Source organism: Heptranchias perlo, chromosome 1 (genome assembly GCF_035084215.1).
Source record: "Heptranchias perlo isolate sHepPer1 chromosome 1, sHepPer1.hap1, whole genome shotgun sequence".
NCBI lineage: Eukaryota > Metazoa > Chordata > Chondrichthyes > Hexanchiformes > Hexanchidae > Heptranchias > Heptranchias perlo.
This window is the reverse complement of record NC_090325.1, coordinates 84,737,827-84,759,460: the sequence shown is the minus strand read 5'-3', so window position 1 is coordinate 84,759,460 and position 21,634 is coordinate 84,737,827. Positions and strand designations below refer to the sequence as shown.

Genomic DNA, 21,634 nt, shown 5'->3' with positions numbered 1-21,634 from the left:
GACGTGTTTCTGGGTGATCTGCCTGTCATGGTTGAATAGCTGCCAGTGTGTGTGGCCTGTGAGTTGGGCGGCTTGAAACAGTGGTAATGTGTAAGGGTGAGAGGAAGCACCTGATTGGGAGAGTTGAGTACTGATGGAAAGAGTTTATTGGTATGTGGGGGATGGGGGCTGTAGTGCATGGTGCAGTTGGTAGGAGACGCCACTTGACAGTTGACCTCATTCATCTTGACCACTCGTCAAAGCATTGAACTTCTACCTGCACTGCATCTATTGTGCATGATGCTGTGCTCCTGGCATTGACTTCGTTCCCCGCTGCCTCCCTCTGTCTTTTGAGTATATGTCTGGAGGGCCTCTTGCACCCCCACCCCCACGGATATAGGATGTCCCTCCTTCTGTCCACCTCTTGCACCCAAGGTCTCTAGTGCATCAGCACAGAACCTTGGCGCATGCACTTTCGTAGGCCTGGTACCAACTCAGATAGGCAGATTGGTGAGGTCTGACGTGCAGAGTGGAGGATGTGGGATTTAGTAGTGCGTAACTTTTATTCAATGTTTGAACATAACTCATCAGTGCGTAAACGTAGGGATGGAACCTGCATCTGTGTGTTACGTGTGCGATGTCTGATCTCCGTGCAGACAGCAGACTGTTATTTTCATCAATAACAGGTACCAGCTACCTTTAAGAGATATCTAAGAAACATCCTCCCTTTAAGAGATTGAGCTCCCTCTAGTGGTGGAAAGAGCGAATTGCATTGATTCCACGTGCAAGGCGTGGAAAGGAAGGCTGATTGCAGGTTAGTACTCCGGTGGGTCCAAACTTGCGTCCTGCCTGCGTAGGGTCTGTCGGGCACGGGGTGGTAGCGCATCACACTACCATGCGGTACCACTGCCTGAAACGGACCCTTATCCAATTTTTCCACCATTGTCCCTTCCTGCCACACTCTGCTTATCTTTACCCAAATCACTAAACTGCTCTGTTGACTTGACTTTTCTCATTAGATTTCTAAATTTCCCCTCACCTAACCCTTCCCCTCCCCTTTTTAATTTAAAGCCCTATCTACAGCTCTAGATACTCGATTCGCCAGGACGCTGGTACCAGCCCAGTTTAAGTGGAGCCCGTCCCAATGGAACAGCTCCCTCTTTCCTCAGTACTGGTACCAGTGCCCCATGAATCGAAACCCCTATCTCCCACACCACTCTTTGAGCCACGCATTTAGCTCCCTGACCCCTATGCCAATTTGCACGTGGCTCAGGTAGTAATCCAGAGATTATTACCTTATGAGGTTCTGCTTATTAATATGGACCCTAGCTCCTCAAACTGTCTCAGCAGAACTTCGTCCTTAGTTCTACCTATGTCGTTGGTTCCGACGTGGACCACGATAACTGGATCCTCCCCGTTATGCTCCAAGTTCTTTTCCAGCCACAAGGAGATATCGAGGGTCGAAAAGATCTTGGCCGTCCTCGGGACCTGTGCCAGCAAAGTAAGTGAATCTCTCACCACAGGTGTGCACGAAGGTGTGACTGAGTTCAATTTCCTGTAATCAATTGTCACTCACCAACTACCATCTAGTTTCTTTACCGGCCATTTTGGTGAATTCAGGTGAATGATCCCTGACGGATCACGTTTTGCTCTAGCAGAGAGTCAGTTGCAGCCTGTACATAAGGATGGCTCTCAGGGGGAATCGGATATTGTTTACCTTTACCGTGGGGTGGGCCGTTAACCCTTTCTTACCTACCACAATCATATTTATGTTTAGCCGTCACCCCATCCATCTAGTCCAAGATTGCTTGAACGCCTGGGTCAGAGTGAGTGTGGGGAGGGTACAGTTCAGGTTTCTTAATTGCATACACGGCAAAAATATTAGATATAATTGCGGAAGACACATTAGACTGTTGTCCCATCACATCTTTTATCCACAAACATTGGTTGGTATAATCATTCAATATCCCGTACCGGTTAATGCATTGGATGCCAATAGCCCCCCTACTCATTGGCAGAGTCAACACGACTGGATCAGGTATTCGCATCTGAATACCATCCATATTCTGATCAATCTGAATGAGTCAATTGCATAGATTCCTGTACAGAGCCGTTAAAGCCTTGCAATGAATGAATAACCCATGTAGCTCCTGCAAAGTCAGAGGGGTGTAAGGTATGTAAGACAGTGACATTAGAACCAATGTCAACTAATGACATCTGCTGTGGGCCCCCTCTGATCACAGCAGTGACGAAAGGATGATTGACACGTGTCCTCCGGAACCTTACTACCGGATAGACTTGGGGGCCAGAACCCTGTCATTGTGGGTCCGGACGAATTGGCTCATCCTTCACTGGTGGCACTGTGGCCTGGACCGAATGGACCTGAGGGAGGCCGTCCCCAGTTAATTGCTGAGTAGCCAATAATGCAATTAATTTGTCCAATTTTTGATCTATGGGGGACGGACATGGGGGTTTGTAGGGAGGAGGGTGGTTGGACCTTGGTCCTGGACCTCCATCCCCCCCAGAACCCCCCCCCCCCCCAATTGAGCAGGTGCGCTTCAGCAATCTCTCACCCAGTGTCCCGGTTAACCACAGTTAAAACATCCTCACCAGGGTGATTTCTGTGTCCTGGTTCAGCGCCATAACCCTATTGTCTACCTTGATCCCTGCCGCACCTGCTAGCTCCCTTTAGGGTATGGACCCTTGATCATATGGACCTCAGACTTCCCCCTGGGCTTTGCTGTGGTATTATCCCCTCTGGACCCAAAGGCTTATACATTCTGATGAGCCTGAATTACAGCGGCCATGATTGCGGCCCAACTACTGTTTCCGTTCACCACCACTCCCAGGGCTATTTTAACTCTCGGGGTCAATTTTGAGAGGAACAACTTATATCCCTCCTGATTGCGATGATTGGTCCCTGCTGGGGCTAGTGGCTGGGACATAACCTATAGCTTGTGAAATCTTTGCTCGAATACCTGTGGACGCTCTTGCTATCCCTGCTCACGTTTACCGAACGCACCATAAACATCTATCTGACTGATTCCCAGCACTGCAAGAATAGCATCCTTTACGATTTGAGAGTTAGTGGCGGTGGCAAAGACCATTACATCCAGCCGTGCCTTGAGGTCCGGATTCAAGCCATACAACAACATGTACTTAAGATCCGGATCGCCAAGTTCAGCATGACTCTGGATGAAGACCCCGAATATCTGAACGAGCTCTAATGGCTTCCTGCCATCTTTAATCGGACCTATCTCTTGCGCCATTGCCTGCTGTTCTACGTGGGTGGTCAGGCGATCCTCCTTATCGACCTGATACTTGACCTGTCTGATTAGTCCGGACTGTCCGGTACACCACCTCTCCCTGTCCCTGTGCTCCCTTAGGAGGATTATCACCATCATCATGGTACTGATATGCCACATCCTCCAACCCTCCCCAATTAACCTCATCACCTCCAAAACCATAACTTCGTCAGGTTACTGCCTCTACCATAGCCGTTCTCCACCCCAGTTGACTCCTGAGTGCTTGTATTTGCATCTGACACTGTCGATGGTCAGGTTTACCCTTTTCCTTACTCCTTTCTGACTCTTCCCTCAGCGCTCCTCTTGCATCCTCTAACTGCTCTCTTAACTTTTCTACTTCCTTTCTCAGCTTCTTTCTCTCACACTCCTGTAATGCCTGTTCTGACCAGTTGCTAAGTTCACTAGTGCTGATTGGTTTCCTAACTTAGCACTTAACTCGGTGATTCGCAAGCGAAAGCTTTCAATTAACTGCTGTAGTTCCATTTTCTTGCATTCGCTCTGGCAGTTATGCCCCGTCATTTCCTCCTTCAAATTTTTAGCCCTATCTTAATTTTTAACTATGCAGAAGCACATAACATACCTGCACAAATGTTCTACATGCTTGCCTGGCTTTATTTTCTTAGTCCCGACCTGTTCTCGTATCCAGGCACACGCCTCCTTGTATGGTTCGTCCGCTTTGGACATTACCAGGATCAGTGCCTTACTTGGTTTTACTGCACCACCTTTCACTTTTTCCTTATATTGGTGGATCAAGTCGGATTTCCCTTTCTTACTCTTGCTGCTTAATTGTCTTAATTGTCCTCACTCCTAGTCTACTAAACTAGTATCCTTCTCCAGGAGTTAGGTTATGACCCTTTACAACCTGAGGGGATTCTGCTTCGGCTGCTTCGCCTTGTTATTTGCCAAGTCCTGCTGCAGGTCACCACTTTGTTGAGCCAGGTGTCGGAGGGTACTTGGCCCGAGGTCACCCTGCTAATGATTCGACTTGGCACTCCCAATTGGGTATAACAAGGCTTTATTGTAATATTAGCAGAATCGATAATACACACAATACTCAAGCAACACTTAACAGAATCAAGGTGGGTACTACCTGGTACGAGTCTCTGGACAGCAGCGCAGGTAGATCTAGTTCAAATCTGCTGTGTTTTGTTCTTTTTGCACTCTTGATCCTTACGTTTGTCCAGTAATGAGGTTAAGGCCCCCTCTGAGGTCATCTGACAGTTAACAAGGTTATCTATCATAGGGGCAAGTGTAACTAACGGCAGACGCCATTAGATGCCCTGCTCTAGCAAAATCTGGCCCATTGTTAAATGTTATGACTCAGCAAACTTGTACGTACAGTTAAAAATTAAACCTGATAATCATTATTTTGTAACTCTTTCACAAGTGTCCGTCAGGTAGCACTAACCAGAATCTCAGTTTTCACAGCGATGGTGCAAGAGGGAGGGATTCAAATTCCTGGGCCATTGGAACCGGTTCTGGGGGAGGTGGGACCAGTACAAATTGGACGGTCCGCATCTGGGCAGGACTGGAACCAATGTCCTAGGGGGAGTGTTTGCCAGTGCTGTTGGGGAGGGTTTAAACTAATGTGGCAGGGGGATGGGAAACGATGCAGGAAGTCAGTGGGAAATAAAGTGGTGACAGAAACAAAAGGCAGTAAGGGAGAGTGTACAGAACATGACCGGACAGATGGTCTGAGAAAGCAGGGCAAAGACCAAGGGAAGTCTAGATTAAACTGCATTTATTTCAATGCAAGAAGTCTGATGGGCAAGGCAGATGAACTCAGGGCATGGATGGGTACATGGGACTGGGATGTTATAGCTATTACTGAAACATGGCTAAGGGAGGGGCAGGACTGGCAGCTCAATGTTCCAGGGTACAGATGCTGTAGGAAAGATAGAGCAGGAGGTAAGAGAGGAGGGGGAGTTGCGTTCTTGATTAGGGAGAACATCACGGCAGTAGTGAGAGGGGATATATCCGAGGGTTCGCCCACTGAGTCTATATGGGTAGAACTGAAAAATAAGAAGGGAGAGATCACTTTGATAGGATTGTACTACAGACCCCCAAATAGTCAACGGGAAATTGAGGAGCAAATATGTAAGGAGATTACAGACAGCTGCAAGAAAAATAGGGTGGTAATAGTAGGGGACTTTAACTTTCCCAACATTGACTGGGACAGCCATAGCATTAGGGGCTTGGATGGAGAGAAATTTGTTGAGTGTATTCAGGAGGAATTTCTCATTCAGTATGTGGATGGCCCGACTAGAGAGGGGGCAAAACTTGACCTCCTCTTGGGAAATAAGGAAGGGCAGGTGACAGAAGTGTTAGTGAGGGATCACTTTGGGACCAGTGATCATAATTCCATTAGTTTTAAGATAGCTATGGAGAAGGATAGGTCTGGCCCAAAAGTTAAAATTCTAAATTGGGGAAAGGCCAATTTTGATGGTATTAGACAGGAACTTTCAGAAGTTGATTGGGAGAGTCTGTTGGCAGGCAAAGGGACGTCTGGTAAGTGGGAGGCTTTCAAAAGTGTGTTAACCAGGGTTCAGGGTAAGCACATTCCTTATAAAGTGAAGGGCAAGGCTGGTAGAAGTAGGGAACCTTGGATGACTCGGGAGATTGAGGCACTAGTCAAAAAGAAGAAGGAGGCATATGACATGCATAGGCAGCTGGGATCAAGTGGATCCCTTGAAGAGTATAGAGATTGCCGGAGTAGAGTTAAGAGAGAAATCAGGAGGGCAAAAAGGGGATATGAGATTGCTTTGGCAGATCAGGCAAAGGTGAATCCAAAGAGCTTCTACAAATACATAAAGGGCAAAAGGGTAACTAGGGAGAGAGTAGGGCCTCTTAAGGATCAACAAGGTCATCTATGTGCGGAACCACAAGAGATGGGTGAGATCCTGAATGAATATTTCACATCGGTATTTACGGTTGAGAAAGGCATGGATGTTAGGGAACTTGGGGAAATAAATAGTGATGTCTTGAGGAGTGTACATATTACAGAGAGGGAGGTGCTGGAAGTCTTAACGCGCATCAAGGTAGATAAATCTCCGGGACCTGATGAAATGTATCCCAGGACGTTATGGGAGGTTAGGGAGGAAATTGCGGGTCCCCTAGCAGAGATATTTGAATCATCCACCGCTACAGGTGAGGTGCCTGAAGATTGGAGGGGAGCAAATGTTGTGCCTTTGTTTAAGAAGGGCGGCAGGGAAAAGCCTGGGAACTACAGACCAGTGAGCCTGACATCTGTAGTGGGTAAGTTGTTAGAGGGTATTCTGAGGGACAGGATCTACAGGCATTTGGAGAGGCAGGGACTGATTAGGAACAGTCAGCATGGTTTTGTGAGAGGAAAATCATGTCTCACGAATTTGATTGAGTTTTTTGAAGGGGTAACCAAGAAGATAGATGAGGGCTGTGCAGTAGACGTGGTCTACATGGACTTCAGCAAAGCCTTTGACAAGGTACCGCATGGTAGGTTGTTACATAAGGTTAAATCTCATGGGATCCAAGGTGAGGTAGCCAATTGGATACAAAATTGGCTTGACGACAGAAGACAGAGGGTGGTTGTCGAGGGTTGTTTTTCAAACTGGATGCCTGTGTCCAGCAGTGTGCCTCAGGGATCGGTGCTGGGTCCGCTGTTATTTGTTATTTATATTAATGATTTGGATGAGAATTTAGGAGGCATGGTTAGTAAGTTTGCAGATGACACCAAGATTGGTGGCATTGTGGACAGTGAAGAAGGTTATCTAGGATTGCAACGGGATCTTGATAAATTGGGCCAGTGGGCCGATGAATGGCAGATGGAGTTTAATTTGGATAAATGTGAGGTGATGCATTTTGGTAGATCGAATCGGGCCAGGACCTACTCCATTAATGGTAGGGCGTTGGGGAGAGTTATAGAACAAAGAGATCTAGGAGTACAGATTCATAGCTCCTTGAAAGTGGAGTCACAGGTGGATAGGGTGGTGAAGAAGGCATTCAGCATGCTTGGTTTCATTGGTCAGAACATTGAATGCAGGAGTTGGGATGTCTTGTTGAAGTTGTACAGGGCATTGGTGAGGCCACACTTGGAGTACTGTGTACAGTTCTGGTCACCCTATTATAGAAAGGATATTATTAAACTAGAAAGAGTGCAGAAAAGATTTACTAGGATGCTACCGGGACTTGATGGTTTGACTTACAGGGAGAGGTTAGACAGACTGGGACTTTATTCCCTGGAGAGTAGGAGGTTAAGGGGTGATCTTATAGAAGTCTATAAAATAATGAGGGGCATAGATAATGTCGATAGTCAAAATCTTTTCCCAAAGGTAGGGGAGTCTATAACGAGGGGGCACAGATTTAAGGTGAGAGGGGAGAGATACAAAAGGATCCAGAGGGGCAATTTTTTCACTCAAAGGGTGGTGAGTGTCTGGAACGAGCTGCCAGAGGCAGTAGTAGAGGCGGGTACAATTTTGTCTTTTAAAAAGCATTTGGACAGTTACATGGGTAAGATGGGTATCGAGGGATATGGGCCAAGTGCAGGCAATTGGGACTAGCTTAGTGGTATAAACTGGGCGACATGGACATGTTGGGCCGAAGGGCCTGTTTCCATGTTGTAACTTCTATGATTCTATGATTCTATGTTGAGTTACATCGAATCTACAGCACAGAAACAGATCATTCGGCCCAACTGGTCTGTGCCTGCGTTTATGCTCCACACGAGCCTCCTCCCTCCCTACTTCATCTAACCCTTTCAGCATAGCCTTCCGTTCCTTTCTCTATCGTGTGCTGATCTAGCTTCCCCTTTAATGCATCCATGCTGTTTGCCTCAACTAATCCTTGTGGTAGCGAGTTACACATTCTTACCACTTTTTGGGTAAAGAAGTTTCTCCTGAATTCCATATTGGATTTATTAGCGACTATCTTATATTTATGATCGCTAGTTTTGGGCTCCCCCACAAGTGGAAACATTTTCTCTCCGTCTACTCTATCAAACCCTTTCATAATCTTAAAGACCTCTATCAGATCACCCCTCAGCCTTTCCTGGTAAATATATCCTCTTAGTTCTACTTTTCAATTCTATCCCTCTAGAAATGAACCCAGTGCTTGATTTGCCTTTTTTATGGACTTATTTACCTGCATCGCTACTTTTTAATGATTTGTGTATCTGTACTGCTAGATCCCTTTGCTCCCCTACCCCATTTAGACTCTTATTATCCAAGCAGTATGTGGCCCCCTTATTCTTCCTACCAAAATGCACCACTTCACACTTATGTATATTGAAATTCATCTGCCAATTTATAGTTAATAGGCATGTGCTCATTCTGCAAGTTTATTAATGTCCTTTTGCATTTTGACGCATTCTACCTTTGTATTAACTACGCCCCCCAATTCGGTATCGTCCTCAAATTTTGAAATTGTACTTCCGAGTCCAAAATCTTAATGTAAATTGTGAACAACAGTGGTTCCAGCACAATCCCACTTTTTCTCAGTCTGAGTAACTACCTTTAACCCCTACTTTCTGTTTTCTGTTTTGTAGCCAGCTTGCTATCCATTTTACTACCCTTACTCCACATGCTCTGACCTTCGTCATGAGTCTACAATGCGGTACTTTATCGAAGGCCTTTTGAAAATCCAAATACATTACATCTACTGCATTACCGTTTCTCTACGCTGTCTGTTACTTCTTCAAAGAATTCAATAAGGTTGGTTAAGCATGACTTTCCCTTCTGAAATCAGTACTGACTACTCTTTATTATATTTTGTTTTCTAGATGTTTTTCTATTACATCTTTGAGTTAAGATTCCATTATCGTTCCTACCACCGACATTAAGTTTATGGTTCCCTGGACTTGTTCTATCTCCCTTTTTAAATACAGAATTAATATTAGCTGTCTGCCAGTCCTCTGGCACTATTCCCTTTTCTAATGAATCTTTACATATATGTAATAGTGCCTCTGCTAGCTCTTAATATTTTAATAATCGCAGATGCAATCCATCCAGACCAGGGGTTTTATCCGCTCTAAGTTTAATTAGTTTATCAATTATCTCCCCCCTTTCTATCTTAAATGTCTTTATATATTTTTTGATTTCTTCTAATGTCATGCCCACCCTGTTAGTCTCCCTGGCAAAGTTCAATATTCAATATTCCTGCCATTTCGATGTCATTACCTGCGCATTTATCTTGTGCATCCCTTAGTGGCCCTACCCCATCCTGATTTTTCTTTTGTTATTTATACGTCTGTAGAATACTTTACTGTTTTTATTTTCCTTGATAATTTAATCTTGTAGTTCCTCTTTGCTTTCCTAATTGATTTTTTGACTCTTTCCTAACCTCTTCGTGTTCCCTTTTGTCATCCTCTCCTTTATTGTCTATGTAATTAGAGTACGCCTTTTTCTTTAGTTTAAGTTTTACCCTTATCTCTTTATTCATCCATGGCGTTTCATTACTGGTTCATTTATTCTTGTTTTTTGGAGGTATATATTTCTCCTGAACTTTCTTGATCATCGTTTTAAATATTTCCCACTGCTGTTCTATTTCAGTCAAAAAAAATTTCCAATTTACCTTCCCTAGTTCCATTCTCATCCTCTCAAATTAACTATTTTACAATCTATTACTTTGGTCTTTGCCTTACTTATGTCTTTCTCAATAATTATTTTAAACCATATTATGTTATGATCGCTATTGCCTAGATGTTCCCCTATGCTTACTTCTCTTGCTGACATTTTAATGCAGTACTGAGGGTGTCCTGTATTGTAGGAAATGCTGTCCTTCAGATGGGATATTAAGCCAAAGCCATGTCTGTCTTTTCCAGAAGTTGAGGTTGGGCATTAAAGGTCCCGTGTTACTGTTTGAAGAAGAGCAGAGAATTCTGTTATTGTCTTGGCCAACGTTCCTCCTTGAACCATTACCGTTTTAAAAAAAGACTTATTTATCTCATTGCTGTTTTTGTGATCTTGCTGTATACAAAATGGCTACCATGTTTACCCACAAGTAATTTATTGTGTTTGAGATGCTTTGGGACATTTCTAAGAGATGTCTTAGCATTGTACAAATGCAAGTCTTAATGTAGATGTAAGTATGTTATTTAAATTAATCAATGATCACAGGGAAATTAATACAAAATTGGCACATCTAACTGGGATTAAAATTTACTTTTTTTATCACCCACAACTTTGTGGAAGACACACCAGATTAATGATCTGCGGAAATAAACTTTATCAAAGTGAGACTGGAGCGTAGTAAACTTGAGGGGGGTTAATTCGATAACCCCCGAATCCGGGCATGGGGGTTGCGGTGAGCGATTAACCTGTGCCCTGTCGTTGAGATGCAGGCAGCGCGTGAGATTCGTGCTGCCTGGTCATTTACCTGATATCTGCGAATAGCCAGGCCTAGTTGCGCTGTTGAGTGGCTGCTCACCAGCAGGGGGCCCCAATATCGCGTGAGTGGCCAGCACCTCTTGAAGGCAGCTTGCACCTCTTGATGGCATCACTGATTTGCAAAATATAAGATTCGGGCCTGCATGGAATCTGAACGGAGATCAGACATCGCACATGTAAAACACAGATGCAGGTCCCGTCCCTATGTTTACAAACTGTTGAGTTATGTTAAAACATTGAATAAAAGTTGCGCACTACTAAATCCCACATTCTCCGATCTGCATGCCAGTCCTCACCAATCTTTCGATCTGAGCTTGTACCAGGTCTGTGAGAGAGTGTGCACCAAGGTTCTCTGCTGATACATTAGCGGGCTTGGTGCAAGAGGTGGACAGAAGGAGGGGCATCCCTATATCCGCAGGGGGGCAAGAGGCCGTCCAGACATATGCTCAAGAGGCAGTGGGAGTCAGTAGGGGACGAAGTCAATGCCATAGTACCAGGAACATGGATGCAGTGCAGGAAGAAGTTCAGTGTTTTGACATGAGTGGTCAAGGTGAGTGAGGTCAACTGTCAGGTGGCATCTCCTACCAACTGCACCACTAACTGCATCCACTGCTCCACGCACTACAGCCCCCATCACCCACATACCAATAAACTCTTTCAATCAGTACTCAACTTTTCCAATCAGATGCTTCCTCTCACCCTCACACATTACCACTGTTGCAAGCCGCACACCCACAACTCACATGTCACACAAACTGGTAGCTATTCAACCATGAAAGGCACATCACCCAAACATCTTGCAGGACACTCACCGATACATGTCCCGCTTTCTTGCAGGAGAAGATGGTGCATAACAGGAGGCAGCAAGTGGCAGTGGCTCCATGGAACATGAACCTGCTGTCCTCGCTCAGAATGAAAGCATTCCTGTCCCACCCCTGCCACTCCACTAGTGCCCTTGCTGTCGCCTGTCAGCTAGCCAGCCCACTCCCTGTATAGAGTGTTGAAACTTTATTATAGGAAGATAGGAACAGGAGTAAGCCATTTAGCCCCTCGAGCCTGTTCCGCCATTCAGTGAGATCATGGTTGATCTGTGACCTAACTCCATATACCTGCCGTAACCCTATATCCCTTAATACCTTTGGTTAACAAAAATTTGTCAATAGAGTCATAGTCATAGAGTCATAGAGTTATACAGCACGGATAGAGGCCCTTCGGCCCATCGTGTCCGCGCCGGCCATCAGCCCTGTCTACTCTAATCCCATATTCCAGCATTGGGTCCGTAGCCTTGTATGCTATGGCATTTCAAGTGCTCATCCAAATGCTTCTTGAATGTTGTGAGGGTTCCTGCCTCCACAACCCAATCTCAGATTTAAAATTAACAATTGAGCTTGCATCAACTGCCGTTTGCAGAACAGCATTCCAAACTTCTACCACCCTTTGCGTGTAGAAGCATTGCCTAACTTCACTCCTGTAAGGCCTGGCTCTAAATTTTCGGCTATGTCCCATAGTCCCAGTATTCAAGTATAGGAGACCTCCAAAAGCAGGTAAATATGCATCAGCAGCCAGAAGCAATAATCCAGCAACAAACCTGTAAATCCTGCATGGTCCCTTTAAATAGTGCTGGTAGGGGGTCCTCCATGCTGTTTACGACCTGTTCAGCTGTACGAGGTTAAGACAGTGTATTGGCTGGAGCATTGAGTTCCAAAATCGTATCTGTCCCTTTAAATCAGCAGAGCACACTGATCTATCGCATATTCTCCTTCCTTTACATTCTGCTGGTGTTCGTTATCTGCGCCTGTGCAAACGCCTTTACCAAGATTGTGTCCTGTGCATGTCACGCTACAAGTGTGCGTGTGCATTCCAGACGCCACTTTAGATCCTTAAGAGACCGCGTAGCGCCTACAGAACGTGCGCTACGTGGCCCAATTTATAGCCCGTGACTTTCAATCTCAAGATAATGTAGAGAAGCAATTTAAAAAATGCAAATAGAATGTTGGGACACATAACCAGAACAGTAGAGTAGAAGTCTGCAAAGGTAATGTTGAGGCCTTATGATGCACTGGTCTGAATTCACTTTTAGTACTTTGTGGAATTATGATCAACACACTTCAAAAGGGACATATGTACATTGGGGAGGGTGCAGGGAATTGCAAGAAGAATAATCATGCGTGTAAAAGGAATAGGCCATGAGGAAAGATTAGAGAAAGAAGAAAGTTATAAGGGCATGTTATCAGGGTATATAAACTACTAAATGATATAGATAGCTTCACGATGAGTCAGACCAGTCGAACAAGAGAAAATCTATGGGCTGCCAGCAGTGCAGCGGAAGGCCTGGGAATTAGGCCTGGAGTACTCTGGTGATTTTTGGGAGGGGGGACCTGTTTGAAGCAGGACCTCTGTCCACACCAAACATGGATGGCCCTGACATCAGAAGGGGAGGACTGGTGGGAGGGAATTCCCAGGCCTGGAACCTCCCCATCCCCAGCCTGATTTACATTGAGCAGCAGATATGCAGTGGCCCTCGGCCTGGCTTCAGCGGGGCCTGCCTGAGGGTTCAGATTTGGGTTTCAACCTGGACTCACTCAATAAATTGTGCCCTCTTCTGACTTCTTTATATCAATCTTTTTGGCCGGTGGCACTGGCAGCACTTCGAGCAGCTCATAGAGTTATACAGCACGGATAGAGGCCCTTCGGCCCATCGTGTCCGCGCCGGCCATCAAGCCCAGTCTAATCTAATCCCATGTTCCAGCATTTGGTCCGTAGCCTTGTATGCTATGGCATTTCAAGTGCTCATCCAAATGCTTCTTGAATGTTGTGAGGGTTCCTGCCTCTACAACCCTCCCAGGCAGTGAGTTCCAGACTCCAACCACCCTCTGGGTGAAAAAGTTCTTTCTCAAATCCCCTCTAAACCTCCCGCCTTTTACCTTGAATCTATGCCCCCTTGTTATAGAACCCTCAACGAAGGGAAAAAGCTCCTTAGTATCCATCCTATCTATGCCCCTCATAATTTTGTACACCTCAATCATGTCCCCCCTCAGCCTCCTCTGCTCCAAGGAAAACAAACCCAATCTTCCCAGTCTCTCTTCATAGCTGAAGCGCTCCAGCCCTGGTAACATCCTGGTGAATCTCCTCTGCACCCTCTCCAAAGCGATCACATCCTTCCTGTAGTGCGGCGACCAGAACTGCACACAATACTCCAGCTGTGGCCTAACCAGTGTTTTATACAGCTCCATCATAACCCCCTTGCTCTTATATTCTATGCCTCGGCTAATAAAGGCAAGTATCCCATATGCCTTCTTTACCACCTTATCTACCTGTTCCGCCGCCTTCAGGGATCTGTGAACTTGCACACCAAGATCCCTCTGACCCTCTGTCTTGCCTAGGGTCTTCCCATTCATTGCGTATTCCCTTGCCTTGTTAGTCCCTCCAAAGTGCATCACCTCGCACTTTTCCGGGTTAAATTCCATTTGCCACTGTTCCGCCCATCTGACCAACCCATCTATATCGTCCTGCAGACTGAGGCTATCCTCCTCGCTATTTACCACCCTACCAATTTTGTATCATCAGCGAACTTACTGATCATACCTTTTACATTCATATCCAAGTCGTCAGGGCCTCATTTCCCACCACCACCTATCTTCTGGCAGGTGCCCGAGACTTGTCCATAGTAGCATGGGTGCCCAGTGGTCATGTGTTAATGAGGGAACTGCCCTCTGACCTTGGATAGTTTTGTGGGGTCAGGTGTGAAGGTTCATGGCAGGCGCTTCCTAGCACTTAACTGTGGAGTGGCCCCGCAGATGTTTGAAGCTTCAATGTAATAAATACCAAGCAACGTGGTGGAATCAAAAATGTTAATCAAAATATGGTTGCTTGCTAGGCTGGAGTGATGAGCTTTGATGGACTGAAAGACCTTTTCCCATCCCTGACATTTTATGTTCTGTCTATTAAAAGGGAGTTGTTTGAATAACTGTTTAAATATAGGATTGAAGGTGTGGTGACCTGAGCAGTCCAGTATGTCAAACTATAATTGCACTCCTTTAGGGTCCATGCCTATTTTATATGTGGAATACAACCTCTCTGGTTTCAATAGAGTGGAATGAAATGTTATAGGGTGTGTGTATTTATGTGTATATATTGTATAATATTGGAGAACTGCTTCTTGAGGAGCTGTTGTCAGCAGCAAACCAGCACTGTAAATACAGCATGAGTTTGATATACTGCAATTTGCTCTCAGTTGCTTTTCTGGGTCTAATTTTGTACAAGCCAATAAGGTGGCTTTGGCCAAAGTCCAACTTCAAGCACACTGGAGTGAGGGAGATACCACTAAAAATGAATGGGCAGCATGCCCAAAGCATAGTGTGCGTCAGTAACTTTTTACACAATAACTGTGAAATTTGGAACCCAAAAAACATCAAGGGGATGAATTTCCTCAGAGCTTATCCCACTTTGCCAGAAGTTTGATGGAAACTCCATTTACGCATGTAAATAGGGTTAGCGCCGAACTTCTACCGAAGGGCAGCGGGAGAAGCTGAGGAAATTCATCCCCTAAGTATCCTGTGGTGTCTGCCCTTCATCGAATTGCCTTTTCATGTCAAAGTAAATCTTTAGAACTTTATCTTGTAAATTTTATCTATAGTTATTCACCTCCCCCAGGTGACCAAGGTGGGTAGAAACTATGTCAGTACAAACAGTTTACAATCTGTTGCAAGGAGCAGGCTCAATTTGCCAGGCGGCCTTTATTATTCCACACTACTTTATTGTGCTCTTATATTGTTACTGCCTTGAGTCATCAGTGGTCCAAAATTAATATTGGATTATTTGACCAGAAATATATGACAGTATTTTGAAACAAAAAAGGTTTTTCTTTATTTCCTTTTGTTAGTGAATGTAAAACCTGTAGATTGACTTTTTAAAGGGACAATGACAAAGTAGTTGAAAAACATTTTAGAGACAGAGATTCTAAAGATTTGTATGTCAATGTTGTCATGATGACAAGCATAAGTGACACGATATGTTTCAGTGACATTTATGGTATTGTACCATGTATTGGCAAACAAATGTAGAAAGGTTTTTTTTTAATTTGTTCGTGGGATGTGGGCGTCACTGACAAGGCCAGCATTTATTGCCCATCTGTAATTGCACTTGAGAAGGAGTTGGTGAGCCGCCTTCTTGAACCGCTGCAGTCCGTGTGGTGAAGGTTCTCCCACAGTGCTGTCAGGTAGGGAGTTCCAGGATTTTGACCCAGCGACAATAAAGGAACGGCAACATATTTCAAGTCGGGATCGGGATGATGTGTGACTTGGAGGGGAACGTGCAGGTGGTGTTGTTCCCATGTGCCTGCTGCCCTTGTCCTTCTAGGTGGTAGAGGTCAAGGTGTGGGAGGTGCTGTCGAAGAAGCCTTGGCGAGTTGCTGCACTGCATCCTGTGGATGGTACACACTGCAGCCACTGTGCGCCGGTGGTGAAGGGAGTGAATGTTTAGGGTGGTGGATGGGGTGCCAATCAAGCGGGCTGCTTTGTCCTGGATGGTGTTGAGCTTCTTGAGTGTTGTTGGAGCTGCACTCATCCAGGCAAGTGGAGAGTATTCCATCACACTCCTGACTTGTGCCTTGTAGATGGTGGAAAGGCTTTGGGGAGTCAGGAGGTGAGTCACTCGCCATAGAATACCCAGCCTCTGACCTGCTCTTGTAGCCACAGTATTTATGTGGCTGGTCCAGTTAAGTTTCTGGTCAATGGTGTCCCACAGGATTTTGATGTTGGGGGATTCGGCAATAGTAATGCTGTTGAATGTCAAGGGGAGGTGGTTAGACTTTCTCTTGTTGGAGATGGTCATTGTCTGGTGCAAATGTTACTTGCCACTTATCAGCCCAAGTCTGGATGTTGTCCAGGTCTTGCTGCATGCGGGCATGGACTGCTTCATTATCTGAGGGGTTGCGAATGGAACTGAACACTGTGCAATCATCAGCGAACATCCCCATTTCTGACCTTATAATGGAGGGAAGGTCATTGATAAAGCAGCTGAAGATGGTTGGGCCTAGGACACTGCCCTGAGGAACTCCTGCAGTAATGTCCTGGGGCTGAGATGAACGGCATCAACAACCACTACCATCTTCTTTTGTGCTAGGTATGACTCCAGCCACTGGAGAGTTTTCCCCCGATTCCCATTGACTTCAGTTATACTTGGGCTCCTTGGTGCTACACTCGGTCAAATGCTGCCTTCATGTCAAAGGCAGTCACTCTCACCTCACCTCTGGAATTCAGCTCTTTTGTCCATGTTTGGACCAAGACTGTAATGAGGTCTGGAGCCGAGCGGTCCTGGCGGAAAACAAACTGAGCATCGGTGAGCAGGTTATTGGTGAGTAAGTGTTGCTTGATAGCACAGGCGACGACACCTTCCATCACTTTGCTGATGGTTGAGAGTAGACTGATGGGGCGGTAATTGGCTGGATTCGATTTGTCCTGCTTTTTGTGGACAGGACGTACCTGGGCAATTTTCCACATTGTCAGGTAGATGCCAGTGTTTTGGCTGTACTGGAACAGCTTAGCTAGAGGTGCGGCTAGTTCTGGAGCACAAGTCTTCAGCACTACAGCTGCTGAACACGTGCCTTTTCATTGCTCAGAAACAGTAAGTTCCAAATTTAGTCACATCTGCCTAATGCAGTTACCTTGCAGACACCTTCAGATGATTGTATGGATTTGGTGTGGAAATAGATTATTTTGAACAAGCAGTATTCAAATTCTTAAGAACTGCTGTTGACCTATGCAGACAAGTACAATTAATGAGCATTCAGGAAATTAGCTGCTGAATGGTACCTGAATGGTAGTGTGAGTGTTCATAACAGACAACAGAGGTGTATTGTAATAACATAAACATTAAACCAAACCAACTGTATTTTACAATCCTAAAGTTACCCAGCAAAGGGTAACGTTAGCTGAAAAGTCAAACCGACACAACTACCTTTCTTTCTCTTTTAATTTGATGTACAATTCCAGCCTTTTCTGAGGTTCTTTAATTTTTTTTTAATTAATTTCAGGTTACATTTCCTGGTCCCTTTACCATGGCTTAGGGCCAGTGCTTTGGTACTTTCCACTTCAGGTTTTGGGACTCACAGGCTATGAAATCTTTGCTGCTGCATATGTCTCTCCCTTAATATTAAACATCACCCCAGTCTGGAAATTGGTTAACAACAAATATGTCCTTGCTCTTCTCAGGCTAATTACTCTAGGTAAGTGAGTTCTTTGTTTCTCGATAAGTGGTAAACATGTAACATCTCATTTATAGTGGTACCTGCACCTGCTCTGTTCTAAACTACTGCAAGTAATACCTGAGGCAGCGTGAGTCAACCAGTATACACTTCATCACAGAATGGGCTGATGGTGAAACAAATCCCCGTAGTATTAAATGCGCACAAACATAAAAACATCAAAGTCACGACACACTGTGTGATGGACCATGTACTGATCTGTGTCTTGTCCTGGATTACATGAAGGATATCATCAGGTACAAAGTCAGTGCAGAACCAGGGCCCTGGTTTAACCCCTGATTCTTCTCTTCTGAACGAGTTATGAGTCCTCTGATACCTCACTTAAAAACCCTTCTTCATGTGTGAGCCTAGACAACAAGGTGTGGCAGGTTGTTTGACTTTGGAGTGGTGGCGTATTACAGCTGCGCCCAATCCTTTTTACCTGATACCCACGCACACACAAATGAATCCTAGGTTTTACAATGGAGATATGAAAAATTATACAGGATCTATTATAGTGTTTACAGAGTAAATCCCAGGAGTGAAATAACTGAATATTTCAAAAGTAATTGGACAAGGGTGTAAATAAATTCTCTTTTGGTTTATAAACATCAATGTGAAACCATTTAATTTTAAAATTATAGTGGATTAAATCAAGTGATTACAATAAAGGTAAACTTTAGATTTTCATCAAGTAATCTAAATAATACACTTTTCTCATTCTATGCCTCCAACCAAGATGAACTGATGATGTGACTTCTGCTAAGTGGCTGCCAAATGATGAGCTGCAGTGTACAAGTCACATCCACAGGTTTGCAGGTTATAAAATCTGTTTTGAGGTGTGACTTATGCACTGCATTTTATTGAACTAACGATGAACTATTCAATAATATATTGCTTTGCAGAGATTCTAAAAATGTCCTATTCATAATAAGCACAAAACAGTATCACAAGAAACATTAAGGAGGAAGGCCCAACAGTTTTGAAACATTTAACTTTCTCTGTTTCATTTTAAATCTAATTTTTTTTAATAGATTTGTTCATTATACTGAATAATCAGAATGATTAAAAGTGAGAAGGTCTCCAATTCTGAACAGTTGTTCAATTAATAATACTATTTGATATCCAAGCTGGGCAGTGTTAGTGAAGTTCATTAAATAATGCTGTCTCACTTGCACACGATCGAGTGCCCTGATTTCCTCCAAACCCACTGTACACATGCAGGCATGTATGCAATATGTCATAAGTTGTGACTGTGTACCAGCAGTAGTATAACTTGACTGCATGCACACTGGTGGGTAAATGTTCCTTTAGTGCTCCAGGCACAGAGCTTGATGTGCTGGGAATACCTATTGGGAATTTGGGCATGTGCTTTTAATAGAAAGAAAATTGTGAAAGGCACAAGTCTGAATTCCCAATATGTGCCCTCAGCTTGCAAAGCTCCATGCCAAGAATGCTGATATTTACCTCTATGTCTGTCTACTGGCACTGTATAAATAGGGACAAAAACAACCGCTCGGTCCATCTTATCTCATCCATTCAAAAATTCTACAGTGCCCCTTGTTACAATTCAGGGTGCCTCTCAACTTTATTTATTCATGGTCACAACAGAAGGCAGTTTGCATAAGCAAACTCACATCTATGATCTAAAAAAATATATTTTTATGTTCTGAAAGGTCAGATTTACACTGCAGTTAAGTATAGGATAGTTAAAATGTTGTGATGTGCCCAGGCATTGCATTCTGGAAATTTTTCCAGTTGACTATAAAAGTCACTATAAAAATGATCAAAACATCATGGCCTAGAAATTGGATTGTGCTGCGCCCGTTTTATAGGTGTAAAGCAGGCGCTCATGGATTCAATACGGCAGGCGGCGTGCACGCACTCATTCCGTGCCAGAAGTGCATTGCCTACCATTTTGGTTAGAGCTCCCCCGTACACGTCCAGGGCGCACACCTGAAACTGGCATTGGGCCTATCACATATACAGATCAGGGGTATTCGCTTGTTTCAGGCCCTTTTGCAAAATTGGACAACCTCAAGAGGGTAGAAAAAGAAAAATTGAGATCCACAAATGTATATTTTACAAATCAATTATCTGTGTTATCTTTCTTTTGCTTGCTGTTATGCAAAGTAAAAAGAGTACTGAATGAGGAATAAATGTGTCTTGTATACTTTCAAATATATAAAGTGATTAGTTTACATCATTTTCTACTGTATACTTGACAGGAAGTAAGCACTGGATGGAAACTAAAGCTTCACAATGACTATCAGTACGGTATCATATGCCCTGTATCATATAGCAACGAACATTTCTAGTAGGAAGGAGAATATGTGAATTTTATATGTATGTGTATCTGTGTATGTTTTCAGAATCATACCTCTCAAAAACCTAGGTTTTACAATGGAGATATGAAAAATTATACAGGTTCTATTATAGTGTTTACAGAGTAAATCCCAGGATACAAGCTTACAGGTATATTAACAGCATTTTGTATATAGATATATGTATGTGAAATTGTTAGGTTGTAGAATTCGTTCTTGTGCTGCTTTATGCATTGCAGGTTAATTTAATGGAACTCTGATTATCCGCTAATTTTCATTATCCTTCAGAGAGTTCCCCGCTCATTATGGCAGATAATCTAGGTTCCATTGTAAGTAAAACTGAAGTGGGTCAACATTGCAGAATGCATTATATCATGTTCTACAGGAATGTAGATGCCTGATTGTTTCTCGATATTGGATTCTGTGCTGATATTCTAAAGTTGCAATACAGATCCTAAAATAGAGAACATTTTTAAAAGAATTTTTTTTTCACATAGAACAGAGGATTGTTTGGTTAAAATGCGTGATCTGCAGAAAAAATTTAGATATATCTTCAAAACAGTTCAACATAATTGACACTACCAAATTACAGCAAAGTACTTGTGTGTGATTAATTAGATGCTTCAGTACCTGCCTGAAAAATATGAATTATTTTTCTGATGTTGCAAAAATCAAAAGGAGTAATAGTTCTCTTATGCTATTGTAGGAAGAAGTTATTTGTGTTAAAATATCATATTTGTATTGCAGGGACCATTGCTTCGTTTCAGGCCTCTAACCCTGTGACCCGGCTGCTGTTACTGGCTCTTGGTGTATCGTCAGCCCTGCTTGTTCAAGCTGTCACTTGGTGGTCAGGAAGCAGTCAGCAAAGGTATCAGTTTTTTTTTGTCTATTGTACTGTTTTGTGTCTTTTGATCTTTTTTGTCTGGACAAATTGTAGAATTTAAGCAAAAAATACAGTGGCACAACAAAAAAAGAATATATAATAGTCTTGTGATTGCTAGCTTGCTATCTGTAGTCAGAAACTATTTATCAGAATACTACTTATGATTATTTTGCTGTATTATTACACATCCATGCTAAATGAATATCATGTAATGTATTGCATTAATGGATATAATATTTGACCATTTATCCGAATCATTCATTTATTCAGACAGGGGTGTTTGGCAAACCATTCAGATGTATATGTCTCTCCAATCTGTGAAGGTATCCAAAGAGTGTCTTTAACAAGTAGCCCTGTAGTGACAATAGTGAAATCTTGGAATTCTGTTCAGAGGATATGAATTGAATTCAGCTTCTTTCCGTAGGTGGTTCCCAGCCAGGCTGCTGTATAGAATGGCTTACAGTGTTGATGTGGTCCATTTTTTGGTGCTGGGGGGGCAGGGGTTGGGGGATGGAGGAATGGCAGAGGACACATTATTACTC

The 21,634-nt window shown here is 43.8% G+C and overlaps 1 protein-coding gene and 1 long non-coding RNA gene across 3 annotated transcripts in view; one reads left to right on the top strand and one right to left on the bottom strand.

Moving 5' to 3' along the window:
* Window positions 1-4,661, bottom strand: part of LOC137323806 (uncharacterized) — a 61,884-nt gene extending 57,223 nt beyond the window's left edge. For both annotated transcript variants that reach the window (XR_010963448.1, XR_010963449.1), the window contains exon 1: window positions 4,375-4,661. This is a non-coding gene — a long non-coding RNA (uncharacterized lncRNA). The remainder of the gene's footprint in view (window positions 1-4,374) is intronic.
* Window positions 4,662-11,143: 6,482 nt separating this feature from the next.
* LOC137342237 (PGAP2-interacting protein-like) overlaps window positions 11,144-21,634 on the top strand; it is a 77,638-nt gene continuing 67,147 nt past the window's right edge. Inside the window, exons 1-3 of the mRNA XM_068006424.1 lie at window positions 11,144-11,192; window positions 17,676-17,867; window positions 20,957-21,077. Of these exons, the coding sequence (XP_067862525.1) occupies window positions 11,144-11,192; window positions 17,676-17,867; window positions 20,957-21,077 (362 nt within the window). The remainder of the gene's footprint in view (window positions 11,193-17,675; window positions 17,868-20,956; window positions 21,078-21,634) is intronic.